Source organism: Ochotona curzoniae, unplaced genomic scaffold (assembly GCF_017591425.1).
Source record: "Ochotona curzoniae isolate NIBS_2020 unplaced genomic scaffold, NIBS_Ocur_1.0 scaffold_4937, whole genome shotgun sequence".
Classification (NCBI taxonomy): Eukaryota; Metazoa; Chordata; class Mammalia; order Lagomorpha; family Ochotonidae; genus Ochotona; species Ochotona curzoniae.
The window spans coordinates 2563596-2581497 of NW_024467126.1; the positions used below are offsets into that span (position 1 = coordinate 2563596).

Sequence of the window (17902 nt, forward strand, 5' to 3'; positions counted from 1 at the left end):
GTCAGCTGCAGCCCACCTCCCAGCCCTGGATTCCTGTGGGGTTGGGGGTCTGGCCTACCTTTGAGCGCAGGGGCTCGGGGAAGCCCCCATGGGGGACTCCAATGTAGCCCTGCAGGAACTCCACCACGGAGCGTGGGAATGACAGCTCCTCCGCCTGGGCCTCGGCTTCAGCCCGGCTCAGCCCATTCTGCACCATGAACTGCGCCAGGTCCCCCACGATCTTGGAGGAGGGCGTCACCTGAAGAGAAGGGGCCCCTGGCAGTCTGGTCCACAGGCGCAGAGCGAGATGGAGGCAGGATGGGCGGGGCTGGCTGGGCAGAGGCTCACCTTGATGAGATCACCCAGCATCTGGTTGGCTTCCACGTAGGCCTTCTTGACCTCCTTGAACTTGGAGCCCAGCCCCATGCTGTGGGCCTGGAAGTGCAGGTTGGTGTACTGGCCCCCCGGGATCTCATTCTCATACACGTCAGAGTTGCCGGACTTCATGGTAGCTGTGCAGTCGAAGGCTGCGTACAGTCCCCGGGCCCCCTCCCAGTACTCGCTGTAGTCAAAGACGCGCTCCAAGGGCACCTCTGTGGGGAGGCCTGAGTTAGGGGGGCTCTGCCCGGGGCCGGCTCGGGAGGCAACCGGGCCAGAATGGGCACTGGACACTGGGCGGGGACGGCTGTCCTTACCTGTGTCCAGGGGGGTCCCTCGGGTACAGGCCACCAGGGCTCCCATGCTGGGCTGTGAGGTCATCCCAGACATTGAGTCAGCAGCCACATCTACCACGTCAGCACCTGCCTGGGCACAGGCCAGCATGGCGGCCACGCCCGCGCCGGAAGTGTCGTGGGTGTGAATGTGCAGGGGCAGGTCGGGGAAGCGGTCTCGCAGGGAGCTGACCAGCAGCGTGCAGGCTGCCGGCTTCAGCAACCCCGCCATGTCCTGGTGGGAGGGAGAGGGCAGAGGAAGATGGTGAGGAGAGGGCACGGTGCCCAGGGTGGGGGCATATGGCAGGAGGGAGATGGTGAGGAGGGGGCACGGTGCTCGGGGTGGGGGCACGTGGCAGGAGGGAGACGGTGAGGAGGGGGCACGGTGCCCGGGGTGGGGGCACGTGGCAGGAGAGAGACCGTGAGGAGGGGGCACAGGGCAGGCTGCAGCTCCGACACCTTGATGCACAGGATGTGGGTGCCTGCTCGCACCAGCTCCTCCGCCAGGTCCATGTAGTACTGCAGCGAGTACTTGGTGCGGCTGGGGTCGGCCACGTCCCCCGTGTACGAGATGGCAGCCTCCACCACGGCCCCGGCGCTGCCCGCAGCCTCCATGCCCAGCAGCATGTTCGGCAGGTAGTTGAGGGAGTCGAAGATCCGGAAGACATCCATGCCATTCTCCTTGGCCACCTCGCAGAACCTGGGAGAGGTGGGCCAGGGTGAGGCCCCCTCACGCCCCTGCCGCCTCATGCTGAGCAGCAAGGAGCCCGCTGGTCCCCAGCCCCGTCCCCCTGCCAAGCAGCAGCCCCACAGCCCGGCCCCCCGCTCACTTGAAGACCACGTTGTCGGGGTAGTTGGTGTAGCCCACGGCATTGGCGCCCCGCAGCAGCATCTGGAAGGGGATGTTGGGGATCAGTTCCCGCAGCTCCTGCAGCCGCCGCCACGGGCACTCGTAGAGGAAGCGCATGGCAACATCAAACGTGGCTCCTGCACAGGATGAGAGGCCGGGGTCAACGGGCATCTGCCAAGGGCCCTGCTCATTGCTACACACCCCCTCCCCCAACTGGTCCACAAAGTAGCCCTGGCCAGCCCATCTGCTGACCCCACTTCCCCTGCCCCCTCTTCTTGCCTCAGGGGGTCTGCCTCAACGTACACGTGCTGGTATCCCCCATCCTATGTCCCACACAGTCTGGGACAGCCCAGTAGCCCCGGCTGGCCCTGAGCGGGGTCTGTGTGTCCAACATGTGACACCCCCTGCTGCAGCCCCCGCTCTAGGTTTCTCACAGCTGGCCTACCTCCCCAGTTCTCCATGCTGAAGAGGTTGCTGAAGTTGTGGGCCACATAGGGGGCGATCTTTTTCAGATCATGGGTGCGCACGCGCGTGGCCAGCAGTGACTGGTGGGCGTCCCTGAAGGTGGTGTCCATCAGCAGCAGCCCCTGGTGGCGCCTCACGGCGCGAGCGAAGCCCTCAGGCCCCTCTTGCAGCAGGATGTCTCTGAAGCCAGTAGGGGGTGGGCCTAGCACAGAAAGGGTCATGGGTGCCCACCCTGCAGTGGCCGTCTCCCTGCCATGTCCCCTCCGGGCTGCCGATGGCTCTCACCTACCTATGGGCACTGCAGGGACAACAGGGTCCGTGGGGCTTGGGCTGGCCTTGACAGGGATGGGGGTGGTGGGGCCATTTACCATGACGTGTCCTGGGTGGGGGAGAGTGCAGGTCACAGGTAAGGATGGGTGGAGAATCCAAGGAGAGGTGGGCCCAGGGTTGGAGCACTCCCGGGGACCCTACACCCTCCAATGACATGGTGGCTCCTGGGTCCCAGTAGCGTGGGCTTGCTGGGGACCATGCCAGGGAAAAGGGGCCCGAGGGCAGGAGCAGGGAGGGTGAAGGGGGGACCGGGGCGAACCGAGGTAGTGCAGCAGCTTCTGGGCTCGGTTCTGCGCCGGCCGCAGCTGGAAGAGCTCGGGGTTCTCGTCGATGAACTGGGTGTCCACGGTGCCCGCCAGGAACTGCTGGTTGTTGAGCACGTTCTGCAGGAAGGGGATGTTGGTCTGCAAGACAGAGGTGGAAGGGAGGGTGTCAGTGTGACCAGGACAGGGGTGGGAGACCCAGGGTACACCCAGACCAGCGCTCCCCATGGGCTTGGGCACTGCACCTTCTCACTGCATGCCCTGCTCCCTCCACGCTTGCCAAGTGTAGCCCTCCCGCCTCCTCCCCCAGACCAGCCAGAAGCAGGTGTACTCCACTCACGATCCGGCCCTGGGGGGGTACTGCCTACTGAACAAGGCTGGGGGGCTGCCCCTGCTTACACTGCCCTCTCCCTGGGGCCTCACCAAAGGGGTCCAGAAGCTGTGGACTCAGCCTATCGGTAGCATCAAGACCCAGGGTACAGGTGGCTCCTGCCCTCGGCTGCGCCCACAACTGCCACCTGTGCCCTTCATTGCCACCTCAGCTCAACCACACAGTGCTTCCTAGTGGGCCCTAGGGAGGGGTGCGTTAGCTACAGGTCGGCTCATCCCTAGGGTGCTTCCCCATCTATGTACCACTAGGTGCTGCCTGGTACCATGTGGGCATTGCCTGATACTGGGGTTTGTGAGCTGTGAACAGAGGAGCTCTCCTAACTGGCCAGGTGACAGCCTGAGACGAGGGTAAGCTGGGTTCCCTGGAGGACCCGGGAGCCAGCACCCTGGGGTGCCCATGACCATGAGGTCCCATGGCTGGGCCTTCATGTGCACCGTGAGCACTGCCTGTGGAGTCGGTCCTGGCGGCCTCCCACCTGCCCCAAGGAATTGGGCACATTGCTGCTGGACCAGAGCCTCCTCACACTTGGCTTTGCAGAAGCCACCATCAGGACCCAGAGCCGTATGGGGCAAGCATCATCAGACCAAGAGACCCCAACCTGCCCAAGCTTGGCACCTGCACCCCCCTCTCCCGCCCCGCACCGGAAGCCGGCTCCCGGGGGAGAGGCGCGCCTCCATCAGCTTCCAGCACACGCGCTGGCAGAAGCACACGTTCGGAGTGAAAGCGTTGAAAAGTGTCTGGCGCCACAGTAAAGAAGCCGACCTGGGCTGGGCGGGATCCGACCCCTCATTTCACAAATGCAGCGCTCAGTGCCCCTCACCCCTAGATCTGCGGGAGGCAATGGGGGGCGGCGGCTAAGGAACCGGCCCAGGGCTGCGCTGCAGTGGAACTCATCTCTGCCTTCCCCGAATCCCCAGGCGCGCAAGGAGGGGGCGTCTGTCGCGGGAGGTGGCAACTACCCCGGCTCCCCAACTGCGCTGGCCACCACCAAGGACCCAGGTCCGAGGCGGGAAGCGCGCGTGGCCGCCTTCCCCCAGGACCTGCCTCCCCCCAGCCCGGCCCGCGGGGAGGGCGGGCGCCAGGACCACAAGGCTCCCGGCAGCGTGCGGCGCCGGCCAATGGGGCCGCAGAGCGGAGCTCGGGCAGGCGCGGGGCGGGCGGGGCGCGGCGCCTGCCAGGAGGCCGAGCCCTCTGGGCCCCACCCCGCAGCACCCCTCCTGGGGGCGCAGCCCCAGCCCCCCGTGACCCGTGCCTGTCGGGGACCCTCCACGTGACTCGGTGTTGCAGAACAGCTGTGACCTTCAGCGTGTCTGTGAGGGTCCCGGCGCCAGTGCGGGTGTGCGCTCGGCCCTGCCCGTGGGTGCGGGGGTGTGGGCATGTGTGGGCGTGTTAGGGAGGGTGCCCAGCGACATGTGACAGAGCCCGGTCTCCGGGAGATGGTGGAGGAGCCCGCGAGCTGGCGCTTTGTGTGGCGGGCTGCAGAGTGAGGCTCGCGCGGCGCGGTGCAGGATGCCGGGGCGCCAGGGCGGCCGGGGGCGCGCGCGCCGGTGCTCGGGTGAGCGCGCTGCGGCAGCGCCGGGGGGCAGCGCGGCGGGCCCGCGCCGGCCCGGGCCTCGGGTGTGACTGGGCGCCATCCGTGGGCGCTGCAGCGGCCGCGTGTCCCCGTGACCTCGGCAGCCGGCTCGGGCCGGGTGGATCCCCGCGCGCCCCTCCCCGTTCGCTCTCCACGTGCGTGGCCACGGCGCGCGCGCCCGCGAGCGCGCGCCCGCTCGCCTGTCGCCGCCGCCACCACCACCACCGCGAACCGCGCCGGGAAAAGGAGCCGGGAACCGAGGGAGCCGGGGCCGCGGGCCCGAGCGCCATGGGCCGGAAGGCGCACGAGGAGGGACCGGACAGCCCTGGGCCTCGCCCCCGCGGGAGAACGGCCTGGAGTCGGCGGGGGCCGGCCGGGCCCGCGGGGAGGCCGGCCCGCGCCCCCTGAGCGACCGACACCAGGTGAGGGGGCCGCGGGGCGCTGCGCGGGAGCGAGAGTGGGCCGCGAGGACCAGGACCAAGCAGGGGGATCCAGCAGGCGCCTTGCTCAGCGGGGGAGGGGATGACGGTTCCAGGGGACACCCGAGAAAGGAAGTTCCGGGACCCTCCCTGCTCTCGGCCCACCTCCGCTTCCTGCCTGGCGCCTCACCTTGTCCCCTGCACCTGACTACCCCCTAACTGGTTGGAAAATGTGACCTTTACCCGTAGGGGGCTGGCTAGGCAGGCCCCAGCTGTCCCTCGTCCCTGTGGCCCCATTGGGCCCCTGAGCCAACCCCTCCCCAGGCCCAGCTGGCCCCTGTGGCTGCTGTGCCTTAGGCACCAGTCGGGGCACCTGCCCAGCCCCACCTGTGCCTGGGCCGTGGCCCTTCCCCACAGGGCGCTCACCATGGCCCCGCCGCTCCTGCTGCTGCTGCTGGCCAGTGGAGCGGCCGCCTGCCCGCTGCCCTGCGTGTGCCAGAACCTGTCCGAGTCGCTCAGCACTCTCTGTGCCCACCGGGGCCTGCTCTTCGTGCCGCCCAACGTGGACCGGCGTACGGTGGAGCTGCGACTGGCTGACAACTTCATCCAGGCCCTGGGGCCGCCTGACTTCCGCAACATGACGGGTCTGGTGGACCTGACGCTGTCCCGCAATGCCATCACCCGCATCAGCGCCCGCGCCTTCGGGGACCTGGAGAGTCTGCGCTCCCTGCACCTGGATGGCAACAGGCTGGCCGAGCTGGGCAGCGGCAGCCTCCGTGGCCCCATCAACCTGCAGCACCTCATCCTCAGCGGCAACCAGCTGGGCCGCATCGCGCCCGGCGCCTTTGACGACTTCCTGGACAGCCTCGAGGACCTGGACCTGTCTTACAACAACCTCCGGCAGGTGCCCTGGGCCGGCATCGGCTCCATGCCCGCCCTGCACACCCTCAACCTGGACCACAACCTCATCGACGCGCTGCCGCCCGGCGCCTTCGCCCAGCTAGGCCAGCTCTCCCGCCTCGACCTCACCTCCAACCGCCTCACCACGCTGGCGCCCGACCCACTCTTCTCCCGCGGGCGCGACGCCGAGGCCTCGCCCGCGCCCCTGGTGCTCAGCTTCAGCGGGAACCCTCTGCACTGCAACTGTGAGCTGTTGTGGCTGCGGCGGCTGGCCCGGCCCGACGACCTGGAGACGTGCGCCTCACCGCCCAGCCTAGCTGGCCGCTACTTCTGGGCTGTGCCCGAGGCCGAGTTCTCGTGTGAGCCACCCCTGATCGCCCGCCATACACAGCGCCTCTGGGTGCTGGAGGGCCAGCGGGCCATGCTGCGCTGCCGGGCCCTGGGTGACCCCGCACCCACCATGCACTGGGTGGGCCCCGACGACCGGCTGGTTGGCAACTCCTCCCGGGCCTGGGCCTTTCCCAATGGGACCCTGGAGATTGGGGTGACGGGGGCCGGAGACGCAGGGGGCTATACCTGCATTGCTACCAACCCTGCCGGCGAGGCCACAGCCCGAGTTGAGCTCCGCGTGCTGGCCTTGCCCCACGGCGGGAATGCCAGTGCTGAGGGTGCCCGCCCCGGACCCTCGGACATTGCAGCCTCCGCCCGCACCGCGGCTGAGGGTGAGGGGACTCTGGAGTCTGAGCCCGCCGTGCAGGTGACAGAGGTGACCGCCACCTCCGGGCTGGTGAGCTGGGGGCCAGGGAGGCCGGCCGAGCCCGTGTGGATGTTCCAGATCCAGTACAACAGCAGCGAGGACGAGACCCTCATCTACCGGTGAGGACCCCCCACCTCTGCACCACTCTCCCCATCGGAGCAGAGAAGATGGGTCCCCTGCTGCGAGGGTGGGAAGGTCCTGAGCTGCCTCGGGTGGCCCAGGCGTGACCGAGCTCGGGGTCTGTCCCGTGCTGGAGCCGTGGCCCTGGCATCATTTGTGTTTCTGCTGCTGCCATGCCCTGCCCCCTCCTGGGTGTTCCCTGAGCCGTGCCCGCACAAGGGCCCATCTAGCACCCTGCCCTGCACGTGCTGGCCTGCCCCCTGCCTCCCTGGGCTCGCGAGGCTGTTGGGGGTTGGGGGAAGCAGATGCCCAAGGCCCTGGCTGGGGCAGGGGGGCAGGCTGGACTACAGCCATGGTGCCCTGACCACCTGCCCATGCCCACAGGATCGTCCCAGCCTCCAGCCACCACTTTCTGCTGAAGCACCTGGTCCCTGGAGCTGACTATGACCTCTGCCTGCTGGCCCTGTCGCCTGCTGCTGGGCCCTCTGACCTCACGGCCACCAGGCTCCTGGGCTGTGCCCACTTCTCCACCCTGCCAGCCACGCCCCTGTGCCACGCCCTGCAGGCCCACGTTCTGGGCGGGACCTTGACTGTGGCCGTGGGCGGTGTGCTGGTGGCTGCCTTACTGGTCTTCACCGTGGCCTTGCTGGTTCGGGGTCGGGGGGCTGGGAACGGCCGCCTCCCCCTGAAGCTCAGCCACGTGCAGTCCCAGACCAACGGAGGCCCCAGCCCCACCCCTAAGGCCCACCCACCGCGGAGCCCCCCGCCACGCCCCCAGCGAAGCTGCTCCTTGGACTTGGGAGATGCCGGGGGCTGCTACGGCTATGCCCGGCGCCTCGGGGGGGCCTGGGCCCGCAGGAGCCACTCGGTGCATGGGGGGCTGCTTGGGGCAGGGTGCCGGGGGGTGGGGGGCAGCACAGAGCGGCTGGAGGAGAGTGTGGTGTGAGAACGCCCCGAGGTGTGAGCAGTGTGGGCCGGAAGGCCCACCCTGGGGGTGCACCCCAGTTTTTATCCTCGGTACCTCAGGCTCCCCTGTGCACTTGGCGGGACAGGGGACCCTTCCACTGCTCTGGCCTCCTAACTGAGCTGAGGGCCCAGGTCCCTCCGACAGGTGCTCACGGCCACCAGGGCAGGGCTTCAGCCACCAAGTGGGCGTCTTGTTTCTATTTATAATAAAATCATTGGGGACACCTTGGTGCTCACCTATGTTCTCGCCCTGAGGGATGGCACGGGGCTCTGGGTGGGCCTGCCAGGCCCAGGGAGCGGGGGGTGAGGGCCTCTGCAGTGGGGGCAACACAGGGCAGCAGTCCAGTCCATGGGCCTGGCATTTGTCAGAGCATGGCAGGCCCAGCAACCAGCAACCGTGGGCCTGGGCAGGACGTCTAGTGATGCCCAGGGAGCCATGGGGGATGGCAGCCTCTCTGGGCACGTGCAGGGCCCTGGCTGGTGGCGTTCGGAACACCACTCATTGGAAAGCCCCTGCAGCTCCCAATGCTGTTGTCACCTCAAAAGAGCTGGGGATCCCACGGCCCTCCTGTTGGCCCAAGGGAGGCGAATGCCCCGAGAAGCCACGTGGCCAGAGCCAGGCCCACTGCTGTCTCCTCTATACAACCCTTAGGCAGAAGTCCTGGCATCCTGGTCCTGGACAGTACCAGCCCGCTAGGGGCAGCTGCCTGGAGAGGGCAGAGGTGGCAGTGACACCCGGGGCCTGACCGGGACAGGCTGCAGCATGCGGGCTATACCCAGCAGCTGGGGGGATGTGGAGGGGGGGTTCTGTGCATGGGTGCACCTGCCATCTGCCTCCCCTCCCCCAGGCTCAGGACCATAGTCAGTTTTTGAATAGGGATTCTGAACAGGAAGGGGGCAGGGCCAGCCGTCTGGGAACTGGCTTATAGCCATGGCCTGGGCACCCATCTGGGGAGGACAGGGGCACCCTCAGACTCCAGACACACCCTCCACTTTGCTGGCCCTGCGGTCACGGGCGCCACGGTCCCCTCCTCCACCTTGAGGCAGTGTGGTGTCTAAGGGTGTGTTCCTGGGCCCTCCAGGGTGGGGGACAAGCCCAAGGCCCAGGGCACCAGCTGGGCACATGGGGGTGGGGGACTGGGCGTGAGGATGAGGAGGGAGCAGCTGGGGGCTCCAAGACGTGCTGGCCACGCTGCCCCTCCCAACACCGACACCGCAGCAGATCAGGTGGAGCGCGGGTAGCTGGATGCACCTCGGCCGAGCGTGCAGGACGCAGGCCCCGGCGGAGCTGCCAGCTCCCACAGGAGAGCAGAACTCGGCTCCCCACTCCCGCCCAGGGACACCCATTTCTCCAGGTGGCTGCGGGCGAGGCCTGGCAGGCGCAGGCCTGGGGCTTCCCTCCTCCTGCCCACACAGGCCCTACCCGAAAGCCTCTGTTCCCACTGCACACAGGGGAGAGGACCATCATGTGACCTCCGGGGGATAGCCACATGGCCCGGTCTGCCCTGCACAGCCCCAGCCCCTGAATCTGATGGGCAGTGGGGTGCAGCTGGCAGCTCAGCAGCGGGCATGGGCGAGCAGACCTAGCAGGGTTGCCCGATCCTGATGCCCTGCCAGTTCGATGGCAGTGCCCACAGAATAGGGCAGCAGGCACTGGCTTCAGAGGGTGGCTGGTATTTGAGTTCACGGACTTGCACGAAGCCAACAGAGGCACAGGGCAACAGACTCGGCTCTGCAGACCCCCAGGCGTCTCTAGTCCCCTGAGCGTGGCACTGTCCCCAGAGTGCCTGGCATTCTGCACACTCCAGGCTGGAGATCCCATCACCCACAGGGCTGAGGCACCTGTCCTGGGGGGTGAGGAGGGGCGGTATTTTCCTACACGCTCCCCAGGGACTTGGGGTAGCTGCCCACAGCTGCGTTGCAGAACTGGTGTCTGAGGGCTTGTGACCTGGGTCCAGCCTGGCACCCAGGCATGCACAGGGAACCTGGGTCAGGCTGAGGTGCATGGGCACCGAGGGACAACCAGCAACGCCAGAGGAGCCAGGAGGGTCTCCGGAACAAGGAGAGCCAGAGGAGCTCTGACCTGGACTCGGTCCTGGCTGACTGGGACTAAGCCCCGGCTGGGGCAAGGCCACCAGGGGTCCCAGGGTGGTGGGGGCAAACCCTGGCCTCTCACCTTCACACCCCGCACGCGGAACTCAGCCAGGGCTCGGCTCATCTTGGTGGCGGCCGTGGGGTGGTCCTTGCCGTGGGCAATGACTTTGACCAGCAGAGAGTCGTAGTGGGGGGAGATGACAGCCCCTTGGAAGGCAGAGGCGTTGTCCAGGCGAATCCCCATGCCTTCCCCACTCCGGAACACCTGGGGAGACAGGCCGAGGGGGCCCCAGTCAGGACAGGGCTCCTCACAGGGACACGGTGAGCAGGGGGTGCAGGTGAGAGCGGCTCGACTGGGCGCAGCCTGCAGGCTCCTGCCAGTAACCAGAGCTGGGGTCAAGGGAGGCCTGCTCACCCCCAGGCCTGAGGCCAGGCCCAAGGCCAGCCTGACCCTCAGCGCTCCAGGCATCCATCCACCGGTCACAGCCCGCCAGCATCCCATCCAAGCTGGACCCCCAGGACTCCGCAGCTGAAACAAGTTGCTGCTCCCCCAAGACCCCCAACACAGATAGGGACACGTGCTGGGACAGTGAGTGTGGAAGGACCCGAGATAGCTCGCGGAGGTTGTGGCTTCTGACCAAGGCCTGAGGTGTGCAGAAGGAAAAATGGAGGAGGAGACAGAGGAACTAGAGCAGAAGCTGCAGAGAAGGGATGGGAAGGGAGCCTGCGGGCACCACGACAGACAGCCCAGGGACCCTGCCCGGCTCACCTGCAGGCCCCAGCTCACACCCCAGCACCCACACCCCAGCTCACCCTCCAGCACCCACACCCCAGCTCACCCTCCAGCACCCACACCCCAGCTCACACCACAGCTCTCACCCCAGCACCCACACCCCCAGCTCACACCTCAGCACCCACACCCCAGCTCACCCTCCAGCACCCACACCCCAGCTCACACCTCAGCACCCACACCCCAGCTCACCCTCCACCCACACCCCAGCTCACCCTCCAGCACCCACACCCCAGCTCACACCACAGCTCTCACCCCAGCACCCACACCCCAGCTCACCCTCCAGCACCCACACCCCAGCTCACCCTCCAGCGCCCACACCCCAGCTCACCCTCCAGCACCCACACCCCAGCTCACACCACAGCTCTCACCCCAGCACCCACACCCCAGCTCACCCTCCAGCACCCACACCCCAGCTCACACCACAGCTCTCACCCCAGCACCCACACCCCCAGCTCACACCTCAGCACCCACACCCCAGCTCACCCTCCACCCACACCCCAGCTCACACCCCAGCACCCACACCCCAGCTCACACCACAGCTCTCACCCCAGCGTCCACACCCCCAGCTCACACCTCAGCACCCACACCCCAGCTCACAGCACAGTTCTCACCCCAGCGTCCACACCCCCAGCTCACACCCCAGCACCCACACCCCAGCTCACCCTCCAGCGCCCACACCCCAGCTCACCCTCCAGCACCCACACCCCAGCTCTCACCACAGCTCTCACCCAGCGTCCACACCCCCAGCTCACACCTCAGCACCCACACCCAGCTCACAGCACAGTTCTCACCCCAGCATCCGCACCCCAGCTCACACCCCAGCATCCGCACCCCAGCTCACACCACAACTCTCACCCCAGCGTCCACACCCCAGCACAGGAAGCCAACTCAGAGTGTGAGCTGAGTGCAGAGGGACCAGGGAGGCCAATGGGCATGCTGGAGCTTGTGGGAGGGGAGAGATTTTGGGGGTCATGGGTGACACTGACACGCACACACACACACACACACACACACAGGTAAGCACTCCAGCGAGGCAATGCGCAGAGGTGAGCTCCAGCAAGAAGAGCGACCCCAGGGTGCACACAGGATGGCAAGTAGGGGCAGGCCTGTGGCGAGCCCACCACACCACGGTCCTGCTCTGAAGGGGCCCATGTTCGATCCGAAGGAACTTAATAAAATATTTAAAGGGGAGTCTTCAGCTGTAAACAGGAACCATCAGCTAAAAATACTCTGTGGTCACAGCAGCCTCAGAAACACGGCCTCAGCGTGGGTGTGGAGGAGACCATGTCTGTCCGTGGGGCCTAAAGCCCACACTGCCCCCTCCCGGGAGCCTGGCTGCACCCTTCCGTGGGTGCCCATACTTCTAGGAATACAGAGCAGGCACTTCCCACCTCCCTCGCCCGCTCAGGCATCCAGGAGCTAGACAGTGCTCAGCCACAGCACCTGCACCCTACCCGGCCCTGGGCTCTGAGCAGCGGAAAGAAACAGGGCAGGGACATGCCTCCAGGTGCCCATCTGCCCCAGCCCGAGGGAGGGATGGTGAATGCAGCTGCCTCAGGACTCCTGCAGGAAGGTACAAAAGGCAGGCCTGGCTCTGCTCCTGGGGGGCTCTGTCCCTGGGGGCCCGGCCTTGCTCCTGGGGGGCCCAGCCTTGCTCCACAGGCCCCGACCTTGCCCCCTGGGCATTTGCTCCACCAGCTGGGACACACTTGTTGCTCATACTCACGGGCAGCCTCCTCCCTTGGACGAGGTTCCCTTCACTCTTGCACAGTTCAGGCAGCCCAGGCAGAGCCTGCCTCCACCATCAGGCTTAAGGCGGCTGCAGGCTGAGGTGCTGGCGGCGCCTACCTCAATGCGGCCCGTGTCCGGCTGGAAGCTGCGTGCAGGGTCCTCAGTGGTGACGCGGCACTGGATGGCACAGCCGTTGATGCGAATGTTCTCCTGCCGCAGGCCCAGGTCCGGCAGGCTCCTGCCTTCGGCCACATGGATCTGGGCGTGGACCAGGTCCACACTGCAGGCAGCCAAGGGGAGGAGGACTCGTTCAGTGGGGTGCGCACCAGGAGGGCACAGCAAGGGGTGGGGTGGGCCAGCCTGGGCAGCGGCTCCTCCTGACCCAGGCCTCCCAACCCTGGTCCTGACCCCCAGGCCCTGGAGAGGCTCTGCCACATGTACCACCCACACCTGCAGTGTAGACCACCCTCAGGTGGGCACTCAGCTGGAAGGGGCAGCAGAAACACCAGGGCACCTTCTTGTGTACCACCTGCTAAGCATGCAGTCCTCACCACTGCCCCCGCCTGCACTCCCCCGCCTCCCCCGCCTCCTCCTCCCCTGCCTCCCCCTGCCTCCTCCTCCCTTCTCCTGCCTCCTCCTCCCCTGCCTCCCCCTGCCTCCCCTTCCCTCCCCCTGCTTCCCCAAGCCCAGGTTGGGAGCCTCAGATGTGTTCACCCCCAGGCCAGAGCTGGGTGTGCTACCTGTGGGAGGAGTGGACAGGCCTGGTTCAGTTCAGGTTCAAAGTGGTATCCCTGCCTTTGGGGGGCCCCTGGGGCACATGCTGTGATCAAGAGGCATGCTCCACATGGAAGGGAGGACTTCGGGGTCCGCAGCTCCCCACATTCAGGTGGTTTTACAAGCTCACAAGGGTAGGCGTGGGGGGTACGGGCATCCCCAGCAGCGGGCCGAGAGTCAGTGTCACTCACAGCAGAGGAGTGGAGGGGCTGCAGCTGAGCCCAGCCCCCCTGGGGCTCGGGTACCGAGAGGAATGGGTACTGAGCCCACACAAGCCCTAGCGCTGACAGCTGCCTGTCCACCGTGGAGCTCTGGACAGCCACATGGCGGGGAACGTCCAGGGGCTGGCAGGAAACCAGCACTGACACCACTCGTGGCCTTGGAGAGCGAGGTGTGGGGGAGTGCCCGTGCACCTGCTGGGCAAAGGCAGCTGCCCACAGCAGCCTGGGTGTCAAGGGCAGCATCTGGACCAGAAGTGTTCCGGGCCGAGATGGACTGGACCAGTCAGGCTCCCTTGCCCCCAGCTGCTGCATCTTCAAACGCCACAAGCCACTCTGACTGCCACATCCAAGGCAGACAAGTCAGCTCCGCCTGTCTCGGGAGCCCTCAGACGAGGACGCCTGTCGGTGACCCCACTTGGTGTCCCCCCTTGGGCTCCTGAAGGATGCAGCCAAGGACTGGCACACTCAGTTAACCAGGATATTCCTAACACAACTGCCACCCCTCCAGCCACGCCCGGTGAGGTGTCTGCAACATCTTCAACAATGATGGCCTGGGGCAATTCCTGCACTTGGGTAACTTTTAAAAGGAAGCTTAAAAATATATAAAAATAAAAAGTAGAATAAAAGACGCTGTAGAAACTGCATCAAGCTATTTATAAATGGACACGGGGGCGGGGGGCAGGCAGGAGCAGCAGCTCCATGGGGTGGCAGCGCGGGCTCTGGCCTGGACAAAGCACCGTGAGATGGGAGCGGGTGAGTGGGTGCGCCTGGGCGGAAATGCCGCACAGGACCCCTAAATGGTGTAAGCCCCCCATGCTAACCGCTTTCAATGACAAGAAACCTAGCGAAACATTCATAGTGGGCTGGGAGCAGGACTGGAGGGAGACCCGTGTTCGATTCCAGCTCTGTGGCCTGACGTGCTCTCGAGGTGGCTCTCACAACACCTTGAGGCTGAAGGTTTCGGGTTCCTCATCTGAGGACTGGGCATGGCAGGTGCCGTCCCCAGGCTGGCAGCGCCCCCCCCCCCGGCTGCCCTCCCCCCTCCCCCCTCCCCCCCGCCGCCCTCTCCCCGGCCTCCCTCCCCCCAGCCCCCTCCCCCTGGCCCCCCTCCCCCTGGCCCACGCTCACTCTGTGATCTCCTCTGTGACCGTGTGCTCCACCTGCAGCCGCGAGTTGACCTCGATGAAGTAGTGCTTGCCGTGCTTGTCCACCAGGAACTCCACGGTGCCTGCGTTCTCGTAGCCCACCTGCCAAGGGAGGCGCGGCTAACGGGAGCCTGCTGCGGACTCCATCTCAACCCGGGAGGGTCGGCTGGAGAGCAGACCCCTGCAGACGGGCCAAGCAGAAGCCCCCACCCGGGCTGTGTCCCCACGGACACCCCCAGTTCCTAGCCCCAACCTGGAGCTCTGGCTGGTGGCACCTCAGGTGTGCGGGAGAAGTCAGCAGGCGCTCCCTCCCACCCTCTTTCACCTCCACTCAGCCCCGCAGCCCCGCGGCCCCCAGGCCGTGCTCCCCCCGGGCTGGAGGGCCTCTTCATTCCACCCCTTACTCGCCTCCCGCTGCCCAAAGAGACACACATTTTAAAGCAACGAGTGGATGGTGACAGCAACTTGGATTTTAACAATAATACCGCTGTGCTTCCGGGCCTACAAAATCTACTGTGGAACTAGAACGGGTGTGTGTGTGACCAAACTCATGAGATGGAGACGTTTCCTACGACAGAGCAGAAGCTCCTCCCAGAGACAGGCCACGGTCAAGGTTTGTGGTGGCTTGGTCAGCCAGGAAGGCCAGCAGAACCTTGCCCCACTGCCACCTTGGCTGGGGTCATGCAGCTGTGACCTGAGACACAGCACACACGGCAGGTGCTGGGGGACCACCTGCTGCCCCGTCACCCTGGGGCTCAGTGCACCAGCATCGCCAAGTGAGCACAGGACCTTGGAATGGGAACAGACAGGCAACCACGGCAGCAGCCAGGACGTGCCGGCGTGGCACCCCTTCACTCCGGGTCAGCTGGGACCACAGGGAAGGGCGGGCTGTGGGGGAATGGCCAGGGCTCTTCCTTCCCCCTGCTGTTGCACAGATGGGTGCCGGGCACCCCACATCAGCCCAGTGAACTCCAGTTGCTGGTCAACCAAGGCCACCCTGCTTCCCAGGGGCTGCCACGGTAGTGCCCAGCCTGGTGTGCCAGACCCTACCCCTGCCTTTACCTGCTTGGCCAACTTCACAGAGTCACTGGTGAGCCGCATGCGGAGCTGGGGGTCCAGGTGGGCGGCCGGGGCGATCTCCACCACCTTCTGGTGGCGCCTCTGAATGGAGCAGTCCCTCTCATACAGGTGCAGGATGTTCCCATACTGGTCCCCTGGCGGGGAGGGGGCGGGGAACAAGTTCAGCTTCGTCTGTGGCCAGCACCGGGAGAGGCCGGCACTGCCCAGCCGTGCAGACCTGGCAGCCAGCCCAGCCCGAGCTCCACGCCTGGGGAGGGTCCCCAGATTGTCCCAGAACCCAGGGCTGCAACTCCAGGCCACTGGCTCTTGCGGCCCAGCCTTGGGGGTCCCTACTCACCCAGGATCTGCACCTCAATGTGGCGTGGCTTTTCAATGAACTTCTCCACAAACAGCGCCCCGTTGCCAAAGGCGGCCAGGGCCTCCGAGTAGGCCCGGGTGTAGCTCTCCTCCAGCTCCTGGGGACGGGTGAAGCGTACACACCTTGGACTCCGAGGCCCTGGCCACTGGCTCTCTGCCCCACCCCCTATTCCCTGGGCTCCCCCCAGCTCTCACCCACCTCGTAGCTCTGTACCACCCTCATGCCGCGGCCCCCGCCCCCGTAGGCGGCCTTGAAAATGATGGGAAAGCCGTAGGTGTTGGAGAATTCGTGGGCTTCGTGCAGGGAGGTGATGGGAGCGTCTGTCCCGGGGACCACGGGGACACCTGTTGGGAGACAGCGAGGCAGTGCCCACCACACCAGTCAGGGAAAGACAGTGCCACGCCCTCCCTCCCTGCCAGCGCCCGGTAAGAGGGCTACGTGTGCAAGCATCACCTGCGGCGATGGCGATGGCCCGGGCCTCCACCTTGTCCCCCATCTTGCGGACCACCTCTGGGCTTGGCCCAATGAAGCGGACCCCGGCGTCTTGGCAGGCCTGGGCGAAGTCTGCTCGCTCGGAGAGGAAGCCGTAGCCAGGATGCACGGCGTCCACCCCGTTCTCCTGTGGAGGGGGTCAGGGTCAAGAGCAGGCATCGTTCAGTGCCTCTGCAGGTGCTGGCCAGGCTGGCCCCGCCCGTGTCCATCCTGACAAGTGCCCAAGGGGGCTGGCCTGGGTCCGGGACCCAGCCCCAGCCTCGAGAGACTCCCACAGTCCCCTGGGGCCAGATGGGGTGCCTCACCTTGGCCACCTTGATGATGTCCGGGATGTGCAGGTAGGCCTGCACGGGCGCCAGGCCGCGGCCGATGAGGTAGGCCTCGTCTGCCTTCTGCCGGTGCATCTGGCCAGTGTCCTGCTCGGAGTACACGGCCACGGTACGGATGCCCAGCTCCGTGCAGGCCCGGAACACGCGGATGGCAATCTCACCTGGGGCAAGAGGCCGGGAAGTCAGACGCCGAGGGAAGCAGAGATGCGGGGAGGAGGGGAGGACAAGAGGAAGGCCAGGGGCAGCTCTGGCGCCTGACGCCGCCCCACTCTCACCTCGGTTGGCCACCATGACTTTCTTGATGGGCCTGTACTCCAAACGCCGGACGCTGGGGGAGGCGGCGGGGGCGGTGGAGGTGCGGCGGACGCCTAGGAGCCGCAGGCCCCCCTGCACTGGCCGGAGCCTCAGCATCTAGTGGGGAGAGGCACGGATCAGCACCGAGGCCAAGGAGCAGGGGCAGCCCCTCCTCAGGCTGACCCCCACAAACACCAGCGCCAACCTCCTGGTGCCTGCAGCCCAGCCCAGCATCGCCCAGTGGCAGGGAAAGTGTGATCCCCAATGCCACTGGATGCCCGAATTCGCCCTGTCTACACCGACATCATGTTCACATTCACACCTCAAGCTGGGAAAGCCATTTCAGAGGCCCGAGGCCCCGACGGGCACGGTGCGTGTCTCAGCATGGTCCACCCCGTGGCCGTCAATGACCTCTGCCTGGTGAGCTGACCCCGACAGGCGCCGGGCACCGGAACCTCCCCGACACCGAGCCCTGGCCCTCTCTCCCGGGCTTCAGGCCGGAGGGTGAGAGCGGATTCCCGGAGGAGGAGGGGGAGGAGGCGACCACCTTGCAGGAAGACGCCTTGGTTCAGTGGAAAGGCGGTTCCCCACAGAGCCGTCGCTGGGGAATTTTACATAAATCCTCAACAAAACACGAGGGGCCAGACGCCAGACCCAGCGGGGACGGAGGTAGATGGGGGGAATAATGTGGCACAGTGAGAAGCTGCCACCTGTGAGGCCAGCCTCTCCGGGGCACTTTGCTTCCAGCCGCGCTTCCTGTTCAGGTGCCTGCGGAGGCAGAGGATGGCAACCCAGCCACCCATGTGAGGGCCTGCGCCGCCTCCCCCAGCCCCGGGCAGCTCTCGGCCTCAGCAGTGAGAGAGCAGCT

The 17902-nt window shown here is 66.4% G+C and overlaps 2 protein-coding genes across 4 annotated transcripts in view; one reads left to right on the plus strand and one right to left on the minus strand.

Annotated features, from left to right (window-relative positions):
• Positions 1–17902, minus strand: part of PC (pyruvate carboxylase) — an 88737-nt gene that overhangs the window by 1082 nt on the left and 69753 nt on the right. For both annotated transcript variants that reach the window (XM_040970884.1, XM_040970885.1), the window contains 17 exons: positions 17016–17151; positions 16717–16901; positions 16373–16538; positions 16118–16263; positions 15899–16016; positions 15544–15695; positions 14465–14583; positions 12459–12621; positions 9900–10082; positions 2594–2738; positions 2294–2383; positions 1985–2206; positions 1520–1676; positions 1149–1389; positions 675–924; positions 328–572; positions 59–238 (listed from right to left, as the gene is read on the minus strand). In XM_040970884.1, the coding sequence (XP_040826818.1) occupies positions 59–238; positions 328–572; positions 675–924; positions 1149–1389; positions 1520–1676; positions 1985–2206; positions 2294–2383; positions 2594–2738; positions 9900–10082; positions 12459–12621; positions 14465–14583; positions 15544–15695; positions 15899–16016; positions 16118–16263; positions 16373–16538; positions 16717–16901; positions 17016–17151 (2898 nt within the window). The remainder of the gene's footprint in view (positions 1–58; positions 239–327; positions 573–674; positions 925–1148; positions 1390–1519; positions 1677–1984; positions 2207–2293; positions 2384–2593; positions 2739–9899; positions 10083–12458; positions 12622–14464; positions 14584–15543; positions 15696–15898; positions 16017–16117; positions 16264–16372; positions 16539–16716; positions 16902–17015; positions 17152–17902) is intronic.
• Positions 4746–7950, plus strand: LRFN4 (leucine rich repeat and fibronectin type III domain containing 4). Of its 2 annotated transcripts, XM_040970887.1 has the most exons (3): positions 4746–4983; positions 5398–6756; positions 7142–7950. In XM_040970887.1, the coding sequence occupies exons 2-3, from the start codon at positions 5408–5410 to the stop codon at positions 7701–7703; spliced, it is 1911 nt and encodes a 636-aa protein (XP_040826821.1). In that variant the 5' UTR covers positions 4746–4983; positions 5398–5407; the 3' UTR covers positions 7704–7950. The 2 variants fall into 2 exon arrangements, with proteins under 2 accessions (XP_040826821.1, XP_040826820.1); XM_040970886.1 differs by lacking the exon at positions 4746–4983 and having other exon boundaries at positions 5043–6756.